The sequence below is a fragment of the Triticum aestivum genome, chromosome 3A (assembly GCF_018294505.1).
Source record: "Triticum aestivum cultivar Chinese Spring chromosome 3A, IWGSC CS RefSeq v2.1, whole genome shotgun sequence".
Lineage (NCBI taxonomy): Eukaryota > Viridiplantae > Streptophyta > Magnoliopsida > Poales > Poaceae > Triticum > Triticum aestivum.
The window spans coordinates 717058144-717079069 of record NC_057800.1 but is presented as its reverse complement, the minus strand read 5'-3'; the positions used below and the strand labels follow the sequence as shown (position 1 = coordinate 717079069).

General features: G+C 46.3%; 1 protein-coding gene across 1 annotated transcript; it reads right to left on the bottom strand.

Annotated features, from left to right (window-relative positions):
* Positions 1 to 14932: 14932 nt before the first annotated feature.
* LOC123063456 (7-dehydrocholesterol reductase) lies at positions 14933 to 20528 on the bottom strand. Its single transcript, XM_044487248.1, has 13 exons — positions 20222 to 20528; positions 19903 to 20128; positions 19710 to 19765; positions 18231 to 18333; positions 18083 to 18148; positions 17789 to 17902; positions 17461 to 17587; positions 16341 to 16441; positions 16092 to 16217; positions 15943 to 16007; positions 15733 to 15814; positions 15566 to 15648; positions 14933 to 15425 (listed from the first exon to the last, which is right to left on the bottom strand). Exons 1-13 carry the CDS (start codon positions 20368 to 20370, stop codon positions 15359 to 15361), a joined length of 1365 nt encoding a protein of 454 aa, XP_044343183.1. The 5' UTR covers positions 20371 to 20528; the 3' UTR covers positions 14933 to 15358.
* Between the last annotated feature and the right edge of the window lie 398 nt (positions 20529 to 20926).

Below are 20926 nucleotides of genomic sequence, written 5' to 3'. Positions count from 1 at the left end.
CCGCCTGGATCCCTCTAAAGGTAAGTTGTACGGCGCGTCCTACTTGATTTCGTTTTCTGTGTTCTTTTTCTTCTTCTCCATTTTCCCATTCTTTCTTGCATTTTGTTTCTTCGTTTTCCTTGCATTTTGTTTCTGCTCCATTTTTTGTGCGGTTTTATTTTTCTTCTCCATTTTTTTTGTTTTTTCTTATGTTTGTTTCCATTCCCACTCTACATTTTTGTATGTTTCAATAACATTTTTTAATAAGTCAACAATAGTTTTTGTATACACGTTCAACATTGTCCAAATGCTTATTCAATTTTTTTTCAATTTTTTAATACTTATTCAACATTTTAATATTTATTCAACATTTTTTAAATACTTGCACAACATTTTTCAAATACTCATTCAACATTTTTTAATACTTATTCAACATTTTTTTAAATATTTGTTCAACATTTTTAATACTGACTCAACATTTTTAAATACTTGTTCAACATTTTTCTTATACTCTTGCAACATTTTTAAATATTTATTCAACAATTTTCAAATACTTGTTTAACATTTTTAATACTTTTCAACATTTTCAAAATTCTTGTTTAACATTGTTTAATACTTATTCAACATTTTTAGAATACTTGTTCATCATTTTAACATTTTTTAAATGTTTGATTAACATTTTTTGTATACACATTTAACATTTTTCAAAGCATGATTACATTTTTTAAAATATTATGCAAAGTAAAATTTTGGAATATATATGTTTCGAATATTTAAAGTGTAAGTAAAACTAAAAAATGGAATAAAAAAACGAAATAAAAACATGAATAAGAAACAGGAAAGAAAGGAGTTAGTGTACCTACGGCAGTGCAAAGGATTTTAAATTACAAAGAAGAAGATTATATTATGTGATGTGAAGTGCAGGGAGCAAGACGGGTGGGGTGGAGATCTATATATGCTGCTCCAACGTTGCACCCACTCAAAGATGCAAATTCTGCTAGCGCCAGCGAGGCGCCTATTTTAAAGATGCTAATTCTTCAGCCAATGCGGCCAGCACCCACCGACACCGCCAGTTTCTCCTGCATATTCGTCATTTTCATGACTGCACAAATGTTTCTCCTTTACTATGATGATGCGCTGGTATAGTCCTAGTCTCTAACATACATTTTCTAGGACATCTCACACCGACAAAAGAATGTGCATAAATTAGACCAGCTAAACCACGCTTCGATATAAATTGACGCATTTAGTACAAATTGTAATGTTTACGTACACTTTTGAGGGATTTGCGGTGTGCCAGTGCCACTTGCATTCCTACCCTTCGATGACCGTGTAACCGTATTCATTATCGTTTAAACAAACTCAAAGGTACATACCTATAGCTCTGATACATGTATCAATACTCCCTCATATAGTGTTTTTTATACGTGGGGTATATATACGTGAAGCAATGAAAGTTGTGGTATCACTTGCCCAAAGCAAGGAGGACACGCCGGCATGAGTATTCAAGGAGAAGAACAGTAAGGACACGCCCACAAATAAACAACACCACCTACACCGAGCATGCCAAGAATGGCATGGGCACATTTGTTTCGGAAGGGCTCTGTAAAAAATAGTGATCGACAATTCAGCTCCAATATGTTGTAAACATGAGAGAAGATTAATAGTAGTCCCCACTCATGAAAAGATGAAACCTACCAAACAATCACATGATGATGGGCTAATGAATCACCAAGAAGGAAATTGAAAATATTAGTTGCTTGTTGTCTAAGGTATTATCATGACAAATTAAATATTTCAAATGATGTGTGAATTGTGTAGTTAGTTTAGTAAACACTAATTTTATACTCAAATGTAGTTAGTAATTTTACGGAATCGCAATATGTGCGAGCGCCCGAACAAAAAGGCAATCACGTGTTTTTTTTTTTGACAAAGGCAATCACGTGTAATTTGAGTGACTGAGTGCTTTTTTTATTTTTTTGACGGGATTGAGCCACTGAGCGTGAACACGGGACAAAGTCTCTGAAATGCATCCTAGCCCATCGGGCTTTGCGGCTCCGTTTTTGAGTCCACCTGCAGCGCCCGGTCTGGGCCCTCGTTCAACACCATAACCAGCACAGGCCGGTCCAGCGGGCCTGAGTCCAACACCGTTATCTGCTACCAAAGGAAAAAAAAACTACTACAATTTGTGTAGGTTTCGGATTCTCGTGTGATCGTGTGAATATTGCTCAGAAACACAGCGCGTCGATCGCGGCACACGGACGCCGCGTTTGCTGGTGGCGGCGATATGTCCATGGCGCCCACCGGCTTCTGCGACCTGCCGACGGAGGCCCTGGACGACATCGCACGGCGCGCCGGTCCCCTCGACAACGTCGCCTGCCCGGCCGTCTGCCGGTCGTGGCGCCGCGCGCTCAAGACCACGCGCCTCCGCGTGCTCGAGCGCCCGAAGCTGCCGCACCACGTCTATGTGGACCCTCGCTGCGAGTGCCCGACGTGGCGGCCGACCATGCTTCACTGCGACTCCTGGGGGAGGGAGCCATGGACCAAGAAGGTCTGCCTCTGCGCCAGGGAGTCCGACCATCCCGTCGGCGTCGCCCTGGATAGCAAGACCGACTCCGTGTACCCCACACGCATCATCGGCTCATCCTACACGGCTGGGTGGTCACCGTCGACAAGGCGTGCAGCCTGACCCTGCTGGAGCCGCTCACCGGCCGGCGGTTCCCGCTGCCTCCCGTCACCTCGTCGCTCGGCCGCAGCGAGCAGGTCATCAAGAACGTCGACCAAATGGGCCAGAGCACGTTCCACAAGGCGGCATTGGCACCGGGCCGCCGGCTCGGCACCTACGTCATGCTGATCCACAGCGGCGGCTACGGCCTCTCGTTCCTCTCGCCCGGCGCGCAATGTTGGACGGCGCTGCAAGCACCAGCACAGGCACCGATGAACTACCAGGACACGTCGCGTTTTACAAGGGCGTCTTCTACACGGTCAGCGTCGACTCCGAGCTGAACGCGTGGGTGCCGGACGGAAGCTCCGCCGGCCTGCGAGCGAGGCTCATTGCGAGCCCACGGACGGCCCCGGTGTGGGCCGTGCTTGTGGAGTCGACGACCCGGGACGAGCTCCTGATGGTGAGCACTGAGCACCCCCAAGGATGATGGCGGGCGGACCGTCCACGTGGAGCCGCCTTGATGTGTCGCGCTACGACGAGCTTGACGGCAGGTGAATCCCGTACGTGAACCATGGCGACATGGAGATCTTGGTGAAGGACAATGTCAGCTTATCCGTCCCAAGGCACGGCAAGCCGCCTGCGTCCACAAGCAGCTGGTTTTATCCTGTAATTGTGATTCGTCTGATTCGACGTCCTACGGTCCCTACGGTTGCTCGCTTTGGCGCTATGGTAGTTGGTTTCTATCCTATGTTGCATCTGAATTTTATCACTATTAGGTCCGGGAAAGAAGGCAAATGCAATTCACCATGGTTTTACTTTGTGCGTAATTTGTGAAGACTTCTCGGTAAAGAGATTGTTTTTGTCTATGCTATCTTATCTTTCTAAGAGCATCTCCAATAGCCGCGCTAAACAAGCGCCGCGCCGCAAATTTTGCCATTTTAGCATGAGCGCAACCCGTAGACAAGCTCTAGCGGGCGCGCAATAACCGCGTGTGGCATATGTAGTTGGGCGCACGGTCCGAAACACAAGCTTGCGCTGTGTATTTGGGACGCCGGCTTCCGCGCGCGGCACACACGAGCGCTTGCGCCGCACTCTCTCCTCACCGCCACCTTCGCTCCCCGCGCGCCGCGCCGGCGAACTTGACCCGATGGACGCACGCGCCGGCACCCTGCTCACGCCATCCTACAGCCGCGACCCCTCCTTCGCTGCCACCGCCGTTGCCGGCCCTAGCGCGGGGAGCGTTGGCCTCGCCACCGTCGGAGCTCCTCCGAGCATCGGCCTCGCGCGCGGCCTCTTCATGCCGCCGCGGATGACCACGGCGGCGGGTGGCGTCGCGCCGGCGCCGCCCCGTGCCGCCTCCTCACACACATTCCGATGAAGATGCCGTTGAAGATCTTGCCAACACCGTTGGAGCTTCACGTGATGCGGTGCGCGATAAGGAGAAGGAGGAAGAATCATCTACGGAGGAGGAAGAATCGTCTTTCTAAGGTGAGGACGAAGACGAGGACGAGGCTTGATTTGTCTTTCGTTTGTGTCATGAACTTGGTTTGCATTTTGAACTTGGTTGGATGAACTTGTGGGCATGATTTTAAACTTGTGGGCATGAACTTTTAATCATCAACCTGTTTGTGTGAAATTTATATGTCATGTTCATTGCATTTTGAAGGTTTCAAATTCATTTTGTGTCCAAAATGCAACATATGCAATGCTGGAGCGGCGCGCGCGGCTGTTGAAGCCAGCGCTGCCGGCCGCGCAAAACCAGGCGAAGGGCGCGCGGCAAAGTAGTTTTTTGCGTGCGGCGCGTAGCGCTGCTGTTGGAGATGCTCTAATGGTGATTCAGGTGAGAAGATTGGACTCTGATAAGTTTCATACGTGTGGCACGAACACATGACAACTTCGAAGGTTTTTGATAAAAAATTTATTGATGCTAGGATGAAAACTTTAGTTGTCAAACATGGCATTTCTTTTCGAATGGCAAGTTTAACGTTTTTTTTGGTTTATTTCTTTCAGTTTTGCTAAAGCACATCTAGATGTGTCATAGGTATTGCACATCTAAGTCATATGTCATTGATCTTATATTGAGATTCGTGTGAATATTTTTTTTCTTTCTTTTTTCTTTTTTTCTTTATGTTTGATTCACTCACTTAGATGTGTCCTAGACACATCCTATTTCTTTCTAGATGGCAACTTTTAGTTATAAAAAACACCAGAACCGGATTGCTTCGTGCCACATATGTGACACTTATCATTTGTGTTGAGTTTTCTTTGATTTGTGTGAACAACATTATAAACTTTCAAAATAATCTTCTTTCACTAAAAGATACATTAGGTAATTGAAAACAGAGGATGTCGACTGCTATTTAAAATTACCTTGAATTTTTTTTGCTCGATGGAATTTTTTCCCCATTGGGTCATTATGATGCCTTGCTAACACTATGTCTTTATTCTTGTTTGAGAGAAGTGCATATTTCAACCCCAAACTCTTGCCCTAGTCTAATTTACAACCCGGAACTCGAATACCATCTAATTACAACTCCCAACTCTTAAAACCGGTCAGAATTCAACCCTTCTTTCCCTGTTGACCGGTTTTGACCTAGTTGACCGGGTTTTGACCCGTTGACTAGTCAACAGTAAATTTTAAAAAATAAAAAATATAAAAATCACAAATAATTTATTTTTTTCACAAGGTGAACAGTAAATTTTAAAAAGTAAAAAAAATCAAATTTTTTTTTTATTTTTTCACCGTCTGAACAGTAAATTCAAAAAACAAAAAAATTAAAAAAAAGAATATTTTTTGCATGGAAGATGTATCAATGTGTGAGGTCCGTGCCAATTTTCATCGTGTTCGGACATCTAAGTAGCTCTCAGCCAAAAAAACAAAATCAGCCTGAACAGTGCACGACAGTTAACTGTTTCACAGACTCCACATTTGTATTTTTTCTGAGAGTTACTCAAATGTCCAAACAAGCTAAAAAATTGTAACTTAAAAAAAATACTATTCACCATGTGAAAAAAAATAAGAAATATTTTTTTTAATTTACTGTTCACCTAGTCAACGGGTCAAAACCGGTCAACTTGGTCAAAACCGGTCAAGAGGTAGTGAAGGGTTGAATCCTAACCGGTTTTGAGAGTTGGGGGTTGTAATTTAGACGGTATTGAAGTTCGGGGTTGTAAATTAGACTAGGGCAAGAGTTTAGGGTTGAAATATGTACTTCTCTCTTCTTGTTTTTTACTTCCTTTATCTCATAATGTAAGACATTTTTTGACACTACTATAGTATTAAAAAGCGTCATATTATGGGACGGAGGGATTTGTTTTGGCCGGGAACCAGTTCTAGTTCTGTTATCTCGGTGACTGCAAGTTAGCATGTGTCCCAATGGCAAGTTTTAATTTTCTTTTTGGGGTTTTTTCTTATGGCAATTTTTAGTTGTAAAAAAACATTATAACGATGTTACTTCGTGCCACACGTATAACACTTATCATTTGGGTTTTTTTAGTGCAACAAGTTGGCAAATTGGGTTCCCGCTGCCTCCCGTCACCTCGTCGCTCGGCCGCAGCGAGCAAGTCATCAAGAACGTCGACCAGATGGGCCAGAGCACGTTCCACAAGCTGGCATTTGCACCCGGCCGCCGGCTCGGCACCTACGCCGTCATGCTGATCCACAGCGGCGGCTACGGCCTCTCGTTCCTCTCGCCCGGCGCGCAATGCTGGACGGCGCTGCAAGCACCAGCACAGGCACCGATGAACTACCAGGACACGTCGCGTTCCACAAGGGCGTCTTCTACACAGTCGGCGTCGACTCGGAGCCCACAGACGGAGCCGGTGTGGGTCGTGCTCGTGGAGTCGACGAGCCGGGACGAGCTTCTGATGGTGAGCACGCCGAAGGATGATGGCGGCGGGCCGTCCTCGTGGAGTCGGCTTGATGTGTCGCGCTATGACGAGCATGAGGGCAGTGGATCCCAGAACCGTGGCGACATGGAGATCTTGGTGAAGGACAACGTCGGCTTATGTGTCCCAAGGCGTGGCGAGGCGCCCATGTCCACTAGCAGTTGGTTTTTTTTTGACAAAATGCAGGCAGGTCGCTGCTTTCATTCATTAAGAAGGGGAGGTGCCCATGTCCACGAGCAGTTGGTTTTATTCTATAGATTATGATTCGTCTGATTCGACGTCCTACGGTCCCTACGATTGCTCGCTTTGGCGCTATGGTAGTTGGTTCCTGCCCTATGTTGCACCTGAATTTTACCACTATTAGGTCCGGGAAAGAAGGCAAATGCAATTCACTATGGTTTTACGTTGTGCGGAATTTGTGAAGACTTCTCGGTAAAGAGATTGTTTTTGTCTATGATATCTGATCTTTCTAATGGTGAAGACTTCTCGGTAAAGAGATTGTTTTTGTCTACGATATCTGATCTTTCTAATGGTGATTCGGGTGGGTTGACTGGATCAGTGTCATACATGTGAGGCAATTTATGCCACAGTTTAACATAACAAAAAAGGCCAGTTTATGAATTACATAAGTATAGGCCTTGTCAAAAAATAATGGCTGAGAACTGCCACTAGATCAGGCAGCAGGAAAATCATCAGGAGGAGCATTTAGGTCAGGAATATGACTCGCAATGTCATCTCCAAACATCAGCCACCATGCCCTCTCACCTAGTTGGCCTCCTCTTCCTCTCCCTGCATTGACATTACTGCCTCCTCTCCCTCTCCCAGTTTATGGATTTGCTCCTCTCCCTCTCCCAGCTTCTGAATTTGCTCCTCTCCCTCTCCAGCACCTTCATTTGCTCCTCTCCCTCTCCCAGCACCTGCATTTGCTCCTCTCCCTCTCCCAGCACCTGCACTTGCTCCCTCTCCTGACCCTGCATCTGCCCTTGCACCTCTTCCTGGAGCTGAGACTGCACTTGCTCCCTTTCATCTTCTTGCATTTGGATGTACCTCTCCTCTGCCTCTCCTTTTCTTTCCTCTTGCAATGTCAGCTTCAGTTCTTGCCCTTGTCTGCCTAGCAATTTTCATTTCTGTAGTCACCCTGGGTTGTGGTATTTCAGCCCCAGCAACAGCAACAAATGAAGAGAGCTCAGGCAGTGGGCCATGGACCCTTTGAGGAGGTCTTTTTGCTCTTTCCCTGCTGGCCATGTTAAAAACCATACTAGTTGGTGACTAGTAGGATCCAACCTAGGATCTGGCCTGTTTGGAAAAATGTTCTGCAAAGAAAGATGTTCAGATAAGCTCATTTTAGGGAGTTCATGCATTAGAGCCAACTGTGCAAAATGAGATGCAACAGAAGTATACCTGAAGAAATGTTGGATCATCATAGTTATCATCAACAAGCTCTACTCCTTCTGCAACTAGTGCTTCCTGCCACCTGTAGTGCCCTTCCCTGTTGTGGTCAACTCTGCCATAAATTGAGCAGTGCATTGTCACACATTTTTTGTTCAAATATCTAACACCATTCCTGCTTCTCTTCTCTTCTGGTGTTTTCTTCCTGTTTTTCTTTGGTCTTCCCAACTGTTTAGTGAAAACTGGTGGATATATTTTGTCTCCATTCTGTTTCTCCCAATGCTTTGGATCTCTAAGTGGAACCAGAGTGTATCCATATGCTTTCAGATAATTCTTCACAGTGTAGCAGTCATGAACCATTGTCTGTTGGGTCAATTCTCTCCTCCCTGCAGCATGCTATACTATGGCCACATGGTACTCCAGAGAGCTGCCATCTCCTGTAGTCACAAGTGTGCAAGCACAAGTCAATTGTATAAGTTATAACTAGAGTTACTAGACTGAACTCTGAACAGTTGTTGGCCAGCTTCAGAGACATGGCAATTAGCAGCAAACTCAGTATTCTTGTCTAGTTTCTTCTTGATCTTTGGACATATTCTCTGCCCTGCCCACTTCTCTATGGCCTCTTTCTGTTTACTCACTAGCCTTTGCATGATCTTGTAAAAGATGTATTCCAGCATGGACAGCACTGGCATCTTTCTGCCCTCCAGAATGTAGATGTTAAGAGCATCTCCAGCCGTCCGGCCCCCCAAGGGCACGAAAAAGCGCCGCTTGGGGGCGAGCCAGCGTTTTTTTCGGCGTGGGGGCGAGCACGTTCCCAGCCGCCGCCCCCAGGTCGCCCCCAGACGCCCCCACAGTTCATCCAATTTGAACAAACACGGCCAAATTTTGGCAAAATTTAGCCGTTTTTACACGAATAAAAGGGACGGAAAAAAACCTAAACTACGACCGATGCTTCTCCTCCTTGACACGACCGCTGCTCGACCCCTCGCCCCGGCGCGCTGCTTCACTCGAGCGGCGGGTCGTTGCCGCCCTCGACGTGCGCGAGGACGCCGCTGAGCGTGCTGCCAGGGACGCCGCACCACAGGCGGCGGCCCTCGCTGTTGTTGCGGCCGCGACATCGGTGCGTTGTTCGTGGAGACGAGCCGCTCCTCCTGCCGGCGTTCGAACTACGGCGCCCACGCCGCGTGGTTGTCGGCGGCGTACTCCGGGAGCGCCCGCTCCGCGGCCGTCAGGGACGCCCGCGCACGCTCGATCTCGACGTGGAAATAGGGCGTCTCGGGGACGGGCAGGGGGGACAGGGCCCCCGCCGACGCTGAGCCTCCACCGCGACGGAAGGCGTACGTCGGGCGGCGCGGGGTATTTGGACTCGTGAAGGAGGTTTGCCTCCCACTCATTCAACGAGAGGCGGCCGAAACCCTTGGCCACCGCCGCATCGCCGGGGTACCTCGCGCTCATGGTTGCCGGGGGGTAGAGAGAGGGGCTCGAATGGCGTAGAGAGGGGAGGAACTGCGGCGGCAAGGAGGGGGAGGATTGCCGATGGATGGGTGCCTCACCGGCGCGGCCAGGGGCACCTTATATAGCGGCTCGGGGGCGGCCGCGTGTGACACGCGTGGCGGAAGGCGGGGCGGCGTCGCCGCACTTCGCCACCCGTGAATCAATGGCATGCTGGCATTAATTCCCCGCAGGAAAACCGAGACGATAAGGACGACCAGCCTTCGTCTCGCTGACGTGCCGGTCCCGCCACTCTTTCGCGCCAAAACGTTCGAGCCGGCGCCCCCGGGCGCCCCCCAGCGCGCCGGGTTCGGGTTGGGTGCGCCGGTGCCAATTTCGGCCCAATCCAGCGAAAAACAGGCTCGTGGGGGCGCGACTGGGCCGATTTTTCGGTGTCGACGCTAAAAACGGCCTTGGGGGCCTGTTGGAGGCGCGGCTGGAGATGCTCTAAATACTTCAGAGTTACTGTTCAGCAAAATATCACACTTGGGAAAGACACTAAAAATTATTTACACCATGTCTTTGGACCAAGTCTTTCAATCCAGTGGAAGGCAGCTGCACTGTGTCCATCTATTTTCTCACAGTTTTGGCTCCACTTAACCCTGTTTGGTGTTCTTGCAATGGACCACAGATCTTGCTTCAGTTGTTCTTCTTTGTGCTTCTCATTGAAATTCTGATAAATATGCCTAACACAAAACCTATGCTCAGCATCTGGCCAGATTTTTTGCACATCATTGTCAAACCTTTCTTCTTGTCACTCATAATAGTGAAAGGAGCAGTATTTGTGATGTTAAGGTCATCTCTCAATGTAGTGCGAAACCACTCCCAAGAACTGGTGCACTCTACTTCTACCCAATCCATTGCAATGGAAAAAATGCAGTCATTAGGATCAATATCCATTGCACTAAGCAACACTCCTTTAAACCTATTTTTCATGTGACAACCATCAATGAAAATAATAGGTCTGCATCCCTTGAGGCAACCCCTTTTGCATGCATCATAAGACCAATATAGAGTTTTCAGACATTTCCTGCCCTGTGGGAAGTCTTTGTCTCTAACAACCTCAGTTGACAGAAGAAATGTAGACCCAGGGTTGGTATTCCTCAATTCATGACCATAGTCACTAAGCCTACTGAACTGCTCTACTTCATCACCATGGATCTCCTTAAGTGCTGCAGCTCTTGCCCTAGCTAGCTTCCATCTATTAGGGGTGACATGAAATTCATTGGTGATCTTTCTTGAAAATGTACCTAGTGACATCTTTTGGTCATCTCTGAACTCATTTATGAAATACTTGCACAGGAATTTTGCTGTCAGTGACCTTATCTTCCATTTCTTCTGACACATATGTTCTCCATAGTAAGTCTTGATGACAAACCCCCCTGTCCCGTTGCCATTGCCAGCATACAGATACCATGGGCAACCATCTTCACAAACTGCTTCAAGTCTCATCTTATCATTTTTATCTTCTTGATCTGCACTCTGTTTCTAACTGAATATGCAGTTAGTGCATGTCTTAGCTCAACCACATCAGCAAATACCATCCCTACTTTAAACACAGGGGAAATCATGTCCACCTTTGCATTGAAAGCTTTAAACTTGTACCTAAGTTCATCTGCTTGCCCAGTTGATAGGTTGAGATCTTCATCCTCAAGCAAGTATTCAGGATCCACATCATCCTCATCCTGATCAGCTTCTTCATCAACATCAAAGTCAATGCTGTCATCATAAAGATCATCATCACCATCATCTATGTCATAGTCACTGTCACTGAAATCAGAATATGAAACAACTACATCTTCAATAACTGTTTCTCCATCTTCAGTTAGCATGTTGTGCTCAGCACGCTCAATAAGCAAACTCTGTGGGTCTGTTCCAATTGGTGCAATCTCTAACAAGGGATCTTCAGTTAGCATGTTTTGCTCAGCACCATCAATAAGAAAAATCTCTGGGCCTGTTCCATTTGCTGCAATCTCTGACAAAGGATCTTCTACAAAGACTGAAACTAGGCTATGGGAAGGGGATGCACTTGCTACTGCAAAACTTGTTGTTGATGTTATGAAAGATAGGTGCAATGTGCACACCAAGTCATACCTGAAGTTGCTGATGAAATCTGCATGGTCAACCATGACTACAAGCATCTTATGCTCAGCACTAGCTCTGATCATATGCTGCACATCCTCATCACTACTAATTCTAATCAAACCATCTGAGATTGGTTTATTTGGTTTGCTGAAGTAAATGATGTGCTCACTCACAGGATATCCCAACCAAACCAAGTGTTGTTCAAGGAATGCATAAGAGAAAGTGCCAGAGTCAACAAAGTCTAGCACCTCAACAGAAGGGTTCTAGTACTCCAGGTTTCTGATTAGGCCATAGAAAATTCCACCATGCTCAGGTTCCAGTGTAAAAAATGGACTGTCCACACTTTCTCCATTTGCTGCATCACAGACTGTATTAAAAAAAAGATGCATCAGTTGAAAAACAAATATTCAGTTAATAGAATAAACAAAGATTTAACATACTTGAACAATAGCTTAAGGTTCAGTTAACTGAACCTTTCAGTTACCTACAGCAATCTAAAAAAGATTAAGTTAACTACAGTAACAGAAAATATTCAGTTAACTACATTAACTGAACATATTCACTGAACTACAGATAACTGAACATATTCAGTGAACTAAATATAAACTAACCATAAATGAAATACAATATTAGCACAACATTAACACAAACCATTCAATTCACTGAAACTTAGTTGCACATACCATTAGCATTACCAAAACACTCACTAAATGGTGTAACAAAATAGCCAAGTTTATACTCGGTACAAAACATCTTCAATAGCATATAGTTAAATTTCACAACACGAACAGATGCTTGAGTAGAGTACATGCTAAAGCAGAACGAAAAGCCAACTACAAAGGCATTAACATCTAATTTGTCCGCCATAAACCCTAGCTATCGTGTCGAACCCAAACCTAATTTCATCGGCCGAAACCCTAGCTCCACTTCGCCATACATGACCCTACTCAAAAACACCACTAGACGACCCCGATTCGAGCACAAATGGACGCGATTCGAGCTGCAAACGGCGGGGCGACGAGCTCAGAGGAGCAAAGCAGAGGAGAGGAGAAGGAGGAAAAGAAAGCAGAGACGGGGCGTCGAGCTCACAGTAATCAGGAGGGAATGCACCCAACGGCCGGACGAGATGAGCAGATGCCGGCGTCTCCACGCCGCCGGCGAACGGCGGCGACGACGCCTCCGTCGCTAACGTCACCATCGCCCCGCCAGCCCATGAGCTCTGTCACCTCGACAGCGGCCGGCTCATCCCTCTCGAACGGACGTGAACTCGATTCCAACAGATTTAATTCAGGTGGGGGGTGAGTGTGGGTTGATTCAGGGAAACGACAGGGGGTTTTGTGAAAAAATGCGCGCGCTGACCGGCTCAGCCAATTGGCGAGCTGTGATTGGCCTAGGACTAAAACATCACATGAGATGCAAGTTGGGGTATGGCTTGGTCAAGTTTTACAAGTTTGAGACTAGATCATCACATCCTGTGCAAGTCAGGTACCTCGGGTGCTATTACCTTGATTATTATTGTTGCCAGCAGGTTGAGGACGTACACCAGCCAACGTGACATGCTAGTTCTGATTGCCTCTTTCTGATCGCTGTACAATCGAGCTGGGGTTGTTTCCGAAAGGGGACGCCGGCCCCATGCAATTGGCAGCATGCATGATTGATGTACTTTTTTTGCGACCAGACAAACCGGTGAACCGCACACCGCCAGATTTCGCCGATACGGGACAACGGGAACGTGCATGTACAGGGACGTTCTACTTCATTTTTCGACTGTTTCCTCTTTCGAATTTCATCCAGGCCTAAGAGCAACTCCCAACGCGGCGATCTAAACAGATGTTGATTTTGTCTGTTTAGCTTGCCCGTCCGTCCGTTCGTATCCATTTTTTCGTTTGAGTCGGCATATGCATCCAACGGAGCCGGACGCATTTTATGGCATGTCCGCCCCGGCATTCAGACGAACACCTGGTGGGCGAGCTCCCATGTTGTGCCCCGCCCCACATCTCATCCCGCCATGCCCTGCTACTCGGTCCCACCCCGCCCCGCAGCTCCCGTCCCGCCACACCCTTTAGTTCGGCTGCGCCCCGCCACGCAGCACTCCGCCGCCGCGCCCCGCTCGCGGTGTTCGCGTCCTACCATGTCGTATCCCTGTGCCCGCCGTGCCCACCCATGGCGCATGTGTCCCGTCGTCCCTTGTCCCCGCTCGCATCCGCACCGACACCCGTCCACGTACTCCCGCAGCCACCCACACGACCTCGGGGCCTCCGTCAGCGCCTTGCTCGGGCACTACAGTGTTGTTGCTCCTCGCGGGGAGAGTATCTGGTGCTACCAAGACTTAGATGCTACCGTGATACGGGCATCTGGGCCGTCGGATTCTTAAAACGGACGGCATCTAGGAGATGTGGGATCAGCTGGACCTGTGCGTGATTTTTGGACTCCTTGTAGGCTTTTTTGCAAACGTTGCAGAGTTGTTGAGAGTCGTCTGATATGAGAATCCGACGGCCCAAAATCTTGTATCATGGTAGCACCTAAAGATTGGTAGCACTAGATATTTTCCCGCTCCTCGCGTCCTGCGGCACAGCGGGCACGACAACCAAGGCACAAAATCCAAAGGGACAACGTCGACCTCCTCGCGCCCTGCTGCCGCCGCGGCTCTTGCGGAAGGGGCAACCGCCTCGGCATCGGAGCTGGTGTACCTCGGCGCGCAATGGTACACTTCTCCGGCGAGGTGGCCGGGCGACGTGGTGGTGCACGTTACCGGCGCGCGGCGGTGCCACGGTTGGCATTCGGAGGAGCGGCTGTGGCGGGGTGAGTGGTGGGCCAGTGTGAGAGAGAAAGAGAATAAGGATGGGTGGGTGAATGCCAGGTGGGCCAGATAAGCAGACCACCACTGATACTGAACCCAAGTGCTCGAAGGTTTCTCGGCGAAGAAAGTGTAAACAAAGTGTTCGTCGATGACAATGTGGCTTACAATGTTCATGCATTGTTTGATGGCACCAATTGCATCGTGTAACAAAATCAATGGCACCTCGTTTCAGGCTTCACAAGGTGAACTACTTATGAATCCTCTAATAAGCAGCATGAATGCCAAAGTGACCTCCCATGCATAGGTGAAGTATATGAAAAGCTTGTGTCATTCTTGCCCGATTTAACTAGGAAAATCCCTTCTCATCCGGTCTGTGAACGACAAGTTCTGTTCAGAGAGAAAATTACCAACAAATCGTTGTAAAAAAAGTTGAGCTGTTACAAGACTTTAATACTTCCTGAAGCGACACAGGCTGTACATCAGAAACAGCCTGTAAACCCCAAATTCCTGGTATAATAGTTGTCGATTTCGCGTGCCTTACTCTGGAGCTTATATACCCCACAGCTCCTCTCTTCAGTACATACAGCTACCACATCAAGAGATTAGCAAGCGAAAAATTTGTTTCGGGGCTATGCTTTTCCGATCATAACAATAGTTTATGAATTAATATACTCTTGCTGCAAGAGTACTCAAAGTCAAAGTAGAGAACAATGAATCTCCCTCTAAAAATAGAAAACCTAGAGAACATAGCTCTCTCAATAATAAGAATATTAATAAAAACTAGAGAACATGGCAGTTCATTTTCATTGCCGTGCTAGCTACTAAAATCATGCAAAAAAGCTTGAATACACACTAGAAGAAGATTACGCTCGATTCCTCCTATCATAGTAGCGGAGCATCAAACGGCCCATGTGAAGGGTACATACAACCTACCACTGCACGCATCAAAGCTAATGACATCGTTACAACACAAATGCTGATAGTACCAGGGCCGCTGAAGAGGGAGAGAAACACCTCAGCAGCTTAGTTACTTTCTCCTCATGAGTTGGAGAGCACACCATTCAGTAAATACCAGGAACAACCCTGTACGGTACTCTGTTGCAGTACATCTTCCAGTACTTGCCGTACCTTTCAGGAAAAAGAAGATGAGTCTATCAGGCACAAAAACCAGAGAACTGAAAACTAACAAAATAAGCGTCCGAGCAATTTAAAGATAAGGTTCTCTGTCGATGCTAGCTATGCAGATGACTGGAAGATTGTTTACGTACTTTGTTGAGCATCTGTCATCATCCCTCTTTGCTCGGTCAAGCAGTAGAATGGTTAGATGTAGCACATAGAAGTATGGCAGAAACTGCAAGTGAACCGAAAGCAAACACAATTAATAAAATCATGACTTATTAACCTTGTGATATTAGCAAGATCAGGACATGCTTACATGATCAAAAAGAGCTGGAACGCTCCAGAAAAATGCTGCCAGTATCTCTGGGACATAGTGAAAGTGACGAGAAAAGCCCCACCTATCCAGGATAGAAATAGACAAAAAGAAGGTGCATGCCCAAAGGGCTGTTATCTATGCATATACATGATCACATAATTCTCTTTTCATGAACAATGTGAAAGAAAGGGAACTGAATCTTAGACTCACCATCCAGAAGTCAAGAGAAGACTGGTTTTCGTTTCTCCTTTTGTGGTCTGATAGTTAGCAACAATCTGAAGTTCCACCAAAATAAAGACATAAGCAGACTAACAAGCATGAAAGCATTTTTGGCTATTTTAGAGGTAAAAAAATTCTACCTTTGACGGGGCTTTTCCCCAGACTGAGGCTTTCCCATTTGTCCGGCGAAATTCTTGGCGCTGACGATCACAGTCATAGTTTATGTATATGCACAATATTCCAGCGAGGAGAATCGAGATTGCTAGCTGCAACAGGATTAACGAATATTCCGTTCAACTGCTAGAACTAAAATCGTGAATACGCAAGTGACAAAAAGTATCAAAATACTACAAAACCAAAGTATATCAGAGAAAGGTTGAAAGAATAACCTGGGGACCCAAATTCACAGGATGATTGACAAGGTACATTCCAGGAGAGGTGTAAGTTGATGGAACCCATACTAAGCATCCCCAGCAAATGTAGAAACCAGCTGTAGAAAATGATGTCAGACAGATAATAGAGAAGATCTGGAGTTCTGGACAGAACAAAATAGAATGCACCTTTGCAAGCTAAAATCTGAGTAACACATAATTTAATCACAATAACATACTACTAATCCTATCATGACACGCCGCAATATGCTTTGACAGAAGTAGTAACCACCTTCCATTGTTACTTTTTCTTAATTTTGTCTTGGTTAGGTGATGTAGCCTTGATAAGAACGTATTAGCATGGCTTGAACTTCACTTTGTAGTAGTATATTCCTTTGAAAATCATGATAACAAATTTCACTGATATTTGAATTACTAAATAAGACTTTTACTTCTACTATAGAGTTGTTGAGAGCGCTTGGCAAGGAAGGCATTACGAGCCTTGTGGGGCATTGTTAGATTAAAGTCTCTAGCTGAAGCAAGAATATGGGAGTTTGGAGTAACCATCTCCTTCACTTGTACTCCCTCTGTAAAGAAATATAAGACCTTTTAATTCACTAAGTAGTGATCTAAAAGGTCTTATATTTCTTTACAGAGGGAGTATTTGACATGGATTGCAAACAAACCGGCCTAAGAACCGATTAAACATGCATGCAGAATTTTGATCGAAAAGATGGTGACTGAAGAAAATCATCTTTGCAAACTTAGTACCATGCAACAAGATTCTTGCAATTATAGACTACCATACGTCCAGTGCAATCACCCTTCAGGCTGAAGCACTGTTATGCTATCATTGTTTGTGGTGGTGGTGGGGGGGGGGGGTTAATATTAACATGAGCAATTCAAACGAAAAGTCTCTCCCTACAGTTCATAATTTCGTATTAAAAGTAAAAGAAAATTGAGAAAATATGTCAAATGATAAATTAAAAGGAAAATATACACACATTATCCTATTCGTAGTGAATACACACCTTGAGTTCAAATGCTATATCATAAAATATTTTCGGAATTTTCATGTTGAATTGGTGCCTGAAATGATGATTCCATTATATCCATTAAACAGATGAACTCTGCCTACCTCTATCATGCGCAATGTCCATAGTACACCAATATCCAGACTCCCACCAGAAAAACTTTGTGATATAGATCAACATCAGTGCAGTATTCACAAGCATGGAGTCTGCAACTCGGCCATTCATTTCATACTGCATCGCACAGTTCAGAGAAATCAGTAGAGTTTAATAGATAGCTACATCACAATATATATAATATTAAGTATTAATAGAGAATATAACTCGTGAACGAAAAAATGCACAAAGATACAAGAAGCTGGATGGCAGACAGTGCAAAAGCATTCTATTTGACTGGAACTAGTGTACATCATAAGAATATTATAATGTCCTGACCTGCTTTATGCAGTAGGTGACAGCAAGAACAGCCCAGGACATCATCCCAAAACGGCAGTTTGTGAAGACTTTGATATCGAAATGCTTACCAATCCGAGGATACAGTTCCATTCCCTGAAAATGTGCATGTTAGATACATTGATCAACAAACCCATGTTCTACCCCCAATCCAAACAGGCCCTAAACAGTCTAAGCTGGACAAAAGTCAAATATCACGGTGCCAGTGGTCCACAGAAAATAGCACCTAACTCCAGGCAATGTAAGAATACATCATATGGATTTCATGGCACTTACCCAGTAGAAATCAATGAACGCATTCCCTGAGGATCCAGAATCAGATGAAGATGGTGCTACATGACCCTAAAAGGAAAATAAATTTCCATCAACAAAGGAAGCGCAGTATATAAGTATGGGCAAACAAAGATCTGCAAAATAAGCCCACCTTTATGTACAGGCATAAACAGAACACAAGGCTTCCAAAGACCAGAGCCGAGTATATCTCTCCCAGGTGATCATATACTATTGCAGGGTTAAATATTCCAAACCTGAAACAATTTTTTTGTTAACGAGTGGTGATATAAAATATAGTACAAACTACCCATAGTGGACAAAATCTAAGAGGCCTCGAACACATATTTTAAATGCCTGCAATAAGCTCGTGGAGAGAAAGCAAGCTCAATTAATTCAGAAACTCCCTCTTCGTTATGTTTGTCCACAGCATTCGCACGGATAAAAAAGTTAACGAGAAATGAGCATGCTTATCCATATGGTATTGAAAGCATTTCAAAACAGAGACTCCCAGGTCCATTGAAATATAGCTAAGGAGGGGGGAGTATCTATCATGAACTTGAAATTACACGATGGTGGCAAAACAAAAGTCAATAATCACAAATCACTACAATTGGATTTGGAAATGTACAAGTATATGATATATGTGCCTGACACGCATGAGTATAAAATTTGCGTTAAGAAAGATTCAGCAATATCAGAGGCTCCAACGATTTTGCTCTATATGCAAAAGACAGAACGAAAACCAGCATGCACGCAGAAGCTGTAAAGAGAAATATATACGCATGCAAACGTTTATGAATCACAGGTATGACTTGTAACATCTTTGAGAGAGAAGAAACAGGGAGCCAGGAATGACTTCACAGATATCTTAAATGCATTTCAAATCATACTTGAACATTATCAGACACCAATGCATAGTTCATAACTGCTGTTATATCATGTTCCAACCTCTTGGGTGCAATGTAGCAGGCTCAAACATACAACTATACCCTAAGGAGCCTTTTTTTTTGAAACAATTAAACATTATAGTCATCTGCATCAAAGCAACATGTCCATCAATCTCTGACTACTGCATAAGGGATAAAATTCTGAAAACCTAAAAGAAGACCTAGTGCAACATACTGGCCCAGGTTTAGAGAGCCTGAGTGGCTGGTGTGTTGAGCATGCAAGGTTAGTGACAACTCCCATTTTAGTACATTTAACACACATGAGCAGCATGTAAGCCACATGGAATCGCCTAACAACTTTTGGTTAACCCTTTTGGGAAAAGTGAGGATGAAGTCGTTGAAATTTTCGGGCGGCTCAGGCCCTATGGCATTATGACTAAGTGCCATATTTCTCTTACTAAGAAATCACTCTTACTTCGGAGAAGGCAACCCAATAAAAGCAACAAATAAAAAAATTTGTAGGGATCAGTTTTATGCCTATGTCCAAAACCAGTAGCTACCATAATTGTTTTTCCTCAAATGGTTTACTGCCAGAACCGTCAAATGATCAATGCAAGTAGGCGCAAGTAGACAATTCGTTCGATTGTTCAGGGAGATGAAACCGCGGAAATGACGAGTGATGTAATCTGAAGGTAATCAGTAGGCAGTCCACACAAGAGAAGAAAACAAGGTGGTCTTCTTACCACCACAGGCTTAGGTAGGTGACCAAAGTCACTGCATATGCTAGTAAGCCATTTGCCTGAAAAAGAGAAGAAAGGATCAGCGATACTGACGCTGCAGGCTTCTGTTTAGTAAGTACAGTATTTAGCTGCAGACCAAGAGTAGGAATCGAAATGTCCAGTAAAAGAGTGGCTCGGCCGGAATAGAAGGGCGGACCTTGTAGACGGGCACATTCCCGGCGGGCGAGATGGGCCCCTCGAAGCGCTTCCCGGGAAGGAGCAGCTGCAGGGCGGCCTCGAAGAGAGCGAAGCCGAGGATGATCTTCCCGGCGAGCACGGTGGGCATGGGCCAGATGGCCTTGAGCCCCTCCAGGATCCCGTGGTCGCGGAGGTGCTCGTAGGTGCGCGCCACCGATCCGTCCGCGTGCACAACCGTGTACCACCTGCGAGCATGAGCCCCAGAGCGGGAGAGAGTTAGATTCGGGTGGGGGTGGTGAGCGGGCTGGATCTGCGAGGAGAGGGGGGAGGGGACTCACAGGAGGATGACGAATGGCGGACAGAGGGAGAAGAGCGTGACCATGGAGGCGTAGGTGAACCAGGGCGAGTGCGCCGTCTTGAACTCCCGGGGCGGCGGCGCGGCGTCGGCGGCGGGCTTGGGCTGCTGCTGCTGCTTCTGCTTCGCCATGGCGTCGTCGGCGGCGCGGGGGAGTGGACCGACTGGGGCGACGACTGTTTTTTAAGGATGGGTGGATCTGTGGCCGCCGCCGCCGCCGCCGCCGCTACCGTCCGGAGCGAAAAACAGCATCTTTGCGTGTGCGCGCCTGTTTAAAGAAGACGAAGACGCGACTGGGGAGAGCGGCTCGGCCACGTCGCGCGGGCGCTCCTGGGCCGTCCGATCGCCCGGCGCGTTGAACTTTCGCCGTCCAGAAGATTTCGTACGTCCGGAGCGATGTACTACGGGCATATGCTGAGGTTGTCAGCTGTACTGCTGGGGACCATGACAGCGGCCAGGTGGAGTGAGGGTGACGTGGCTCATTTAGGGCACACAGGACGTTTGGCGTGAGCGTACAGCAACATCCCCATGGACGGAAAAGGGAGGCGTGCCGTGGCGTAAAATTAACTCATGCGCTCGTGGAGCCAAGTGGTATTTGGCTCTTTATTATAGTACGTGCTACGTGACAGATCTCTTCTCTTGCTCTTTTTTTCTTTTTCTTTTTGAGAAACGACAGATCTCTTGCTCG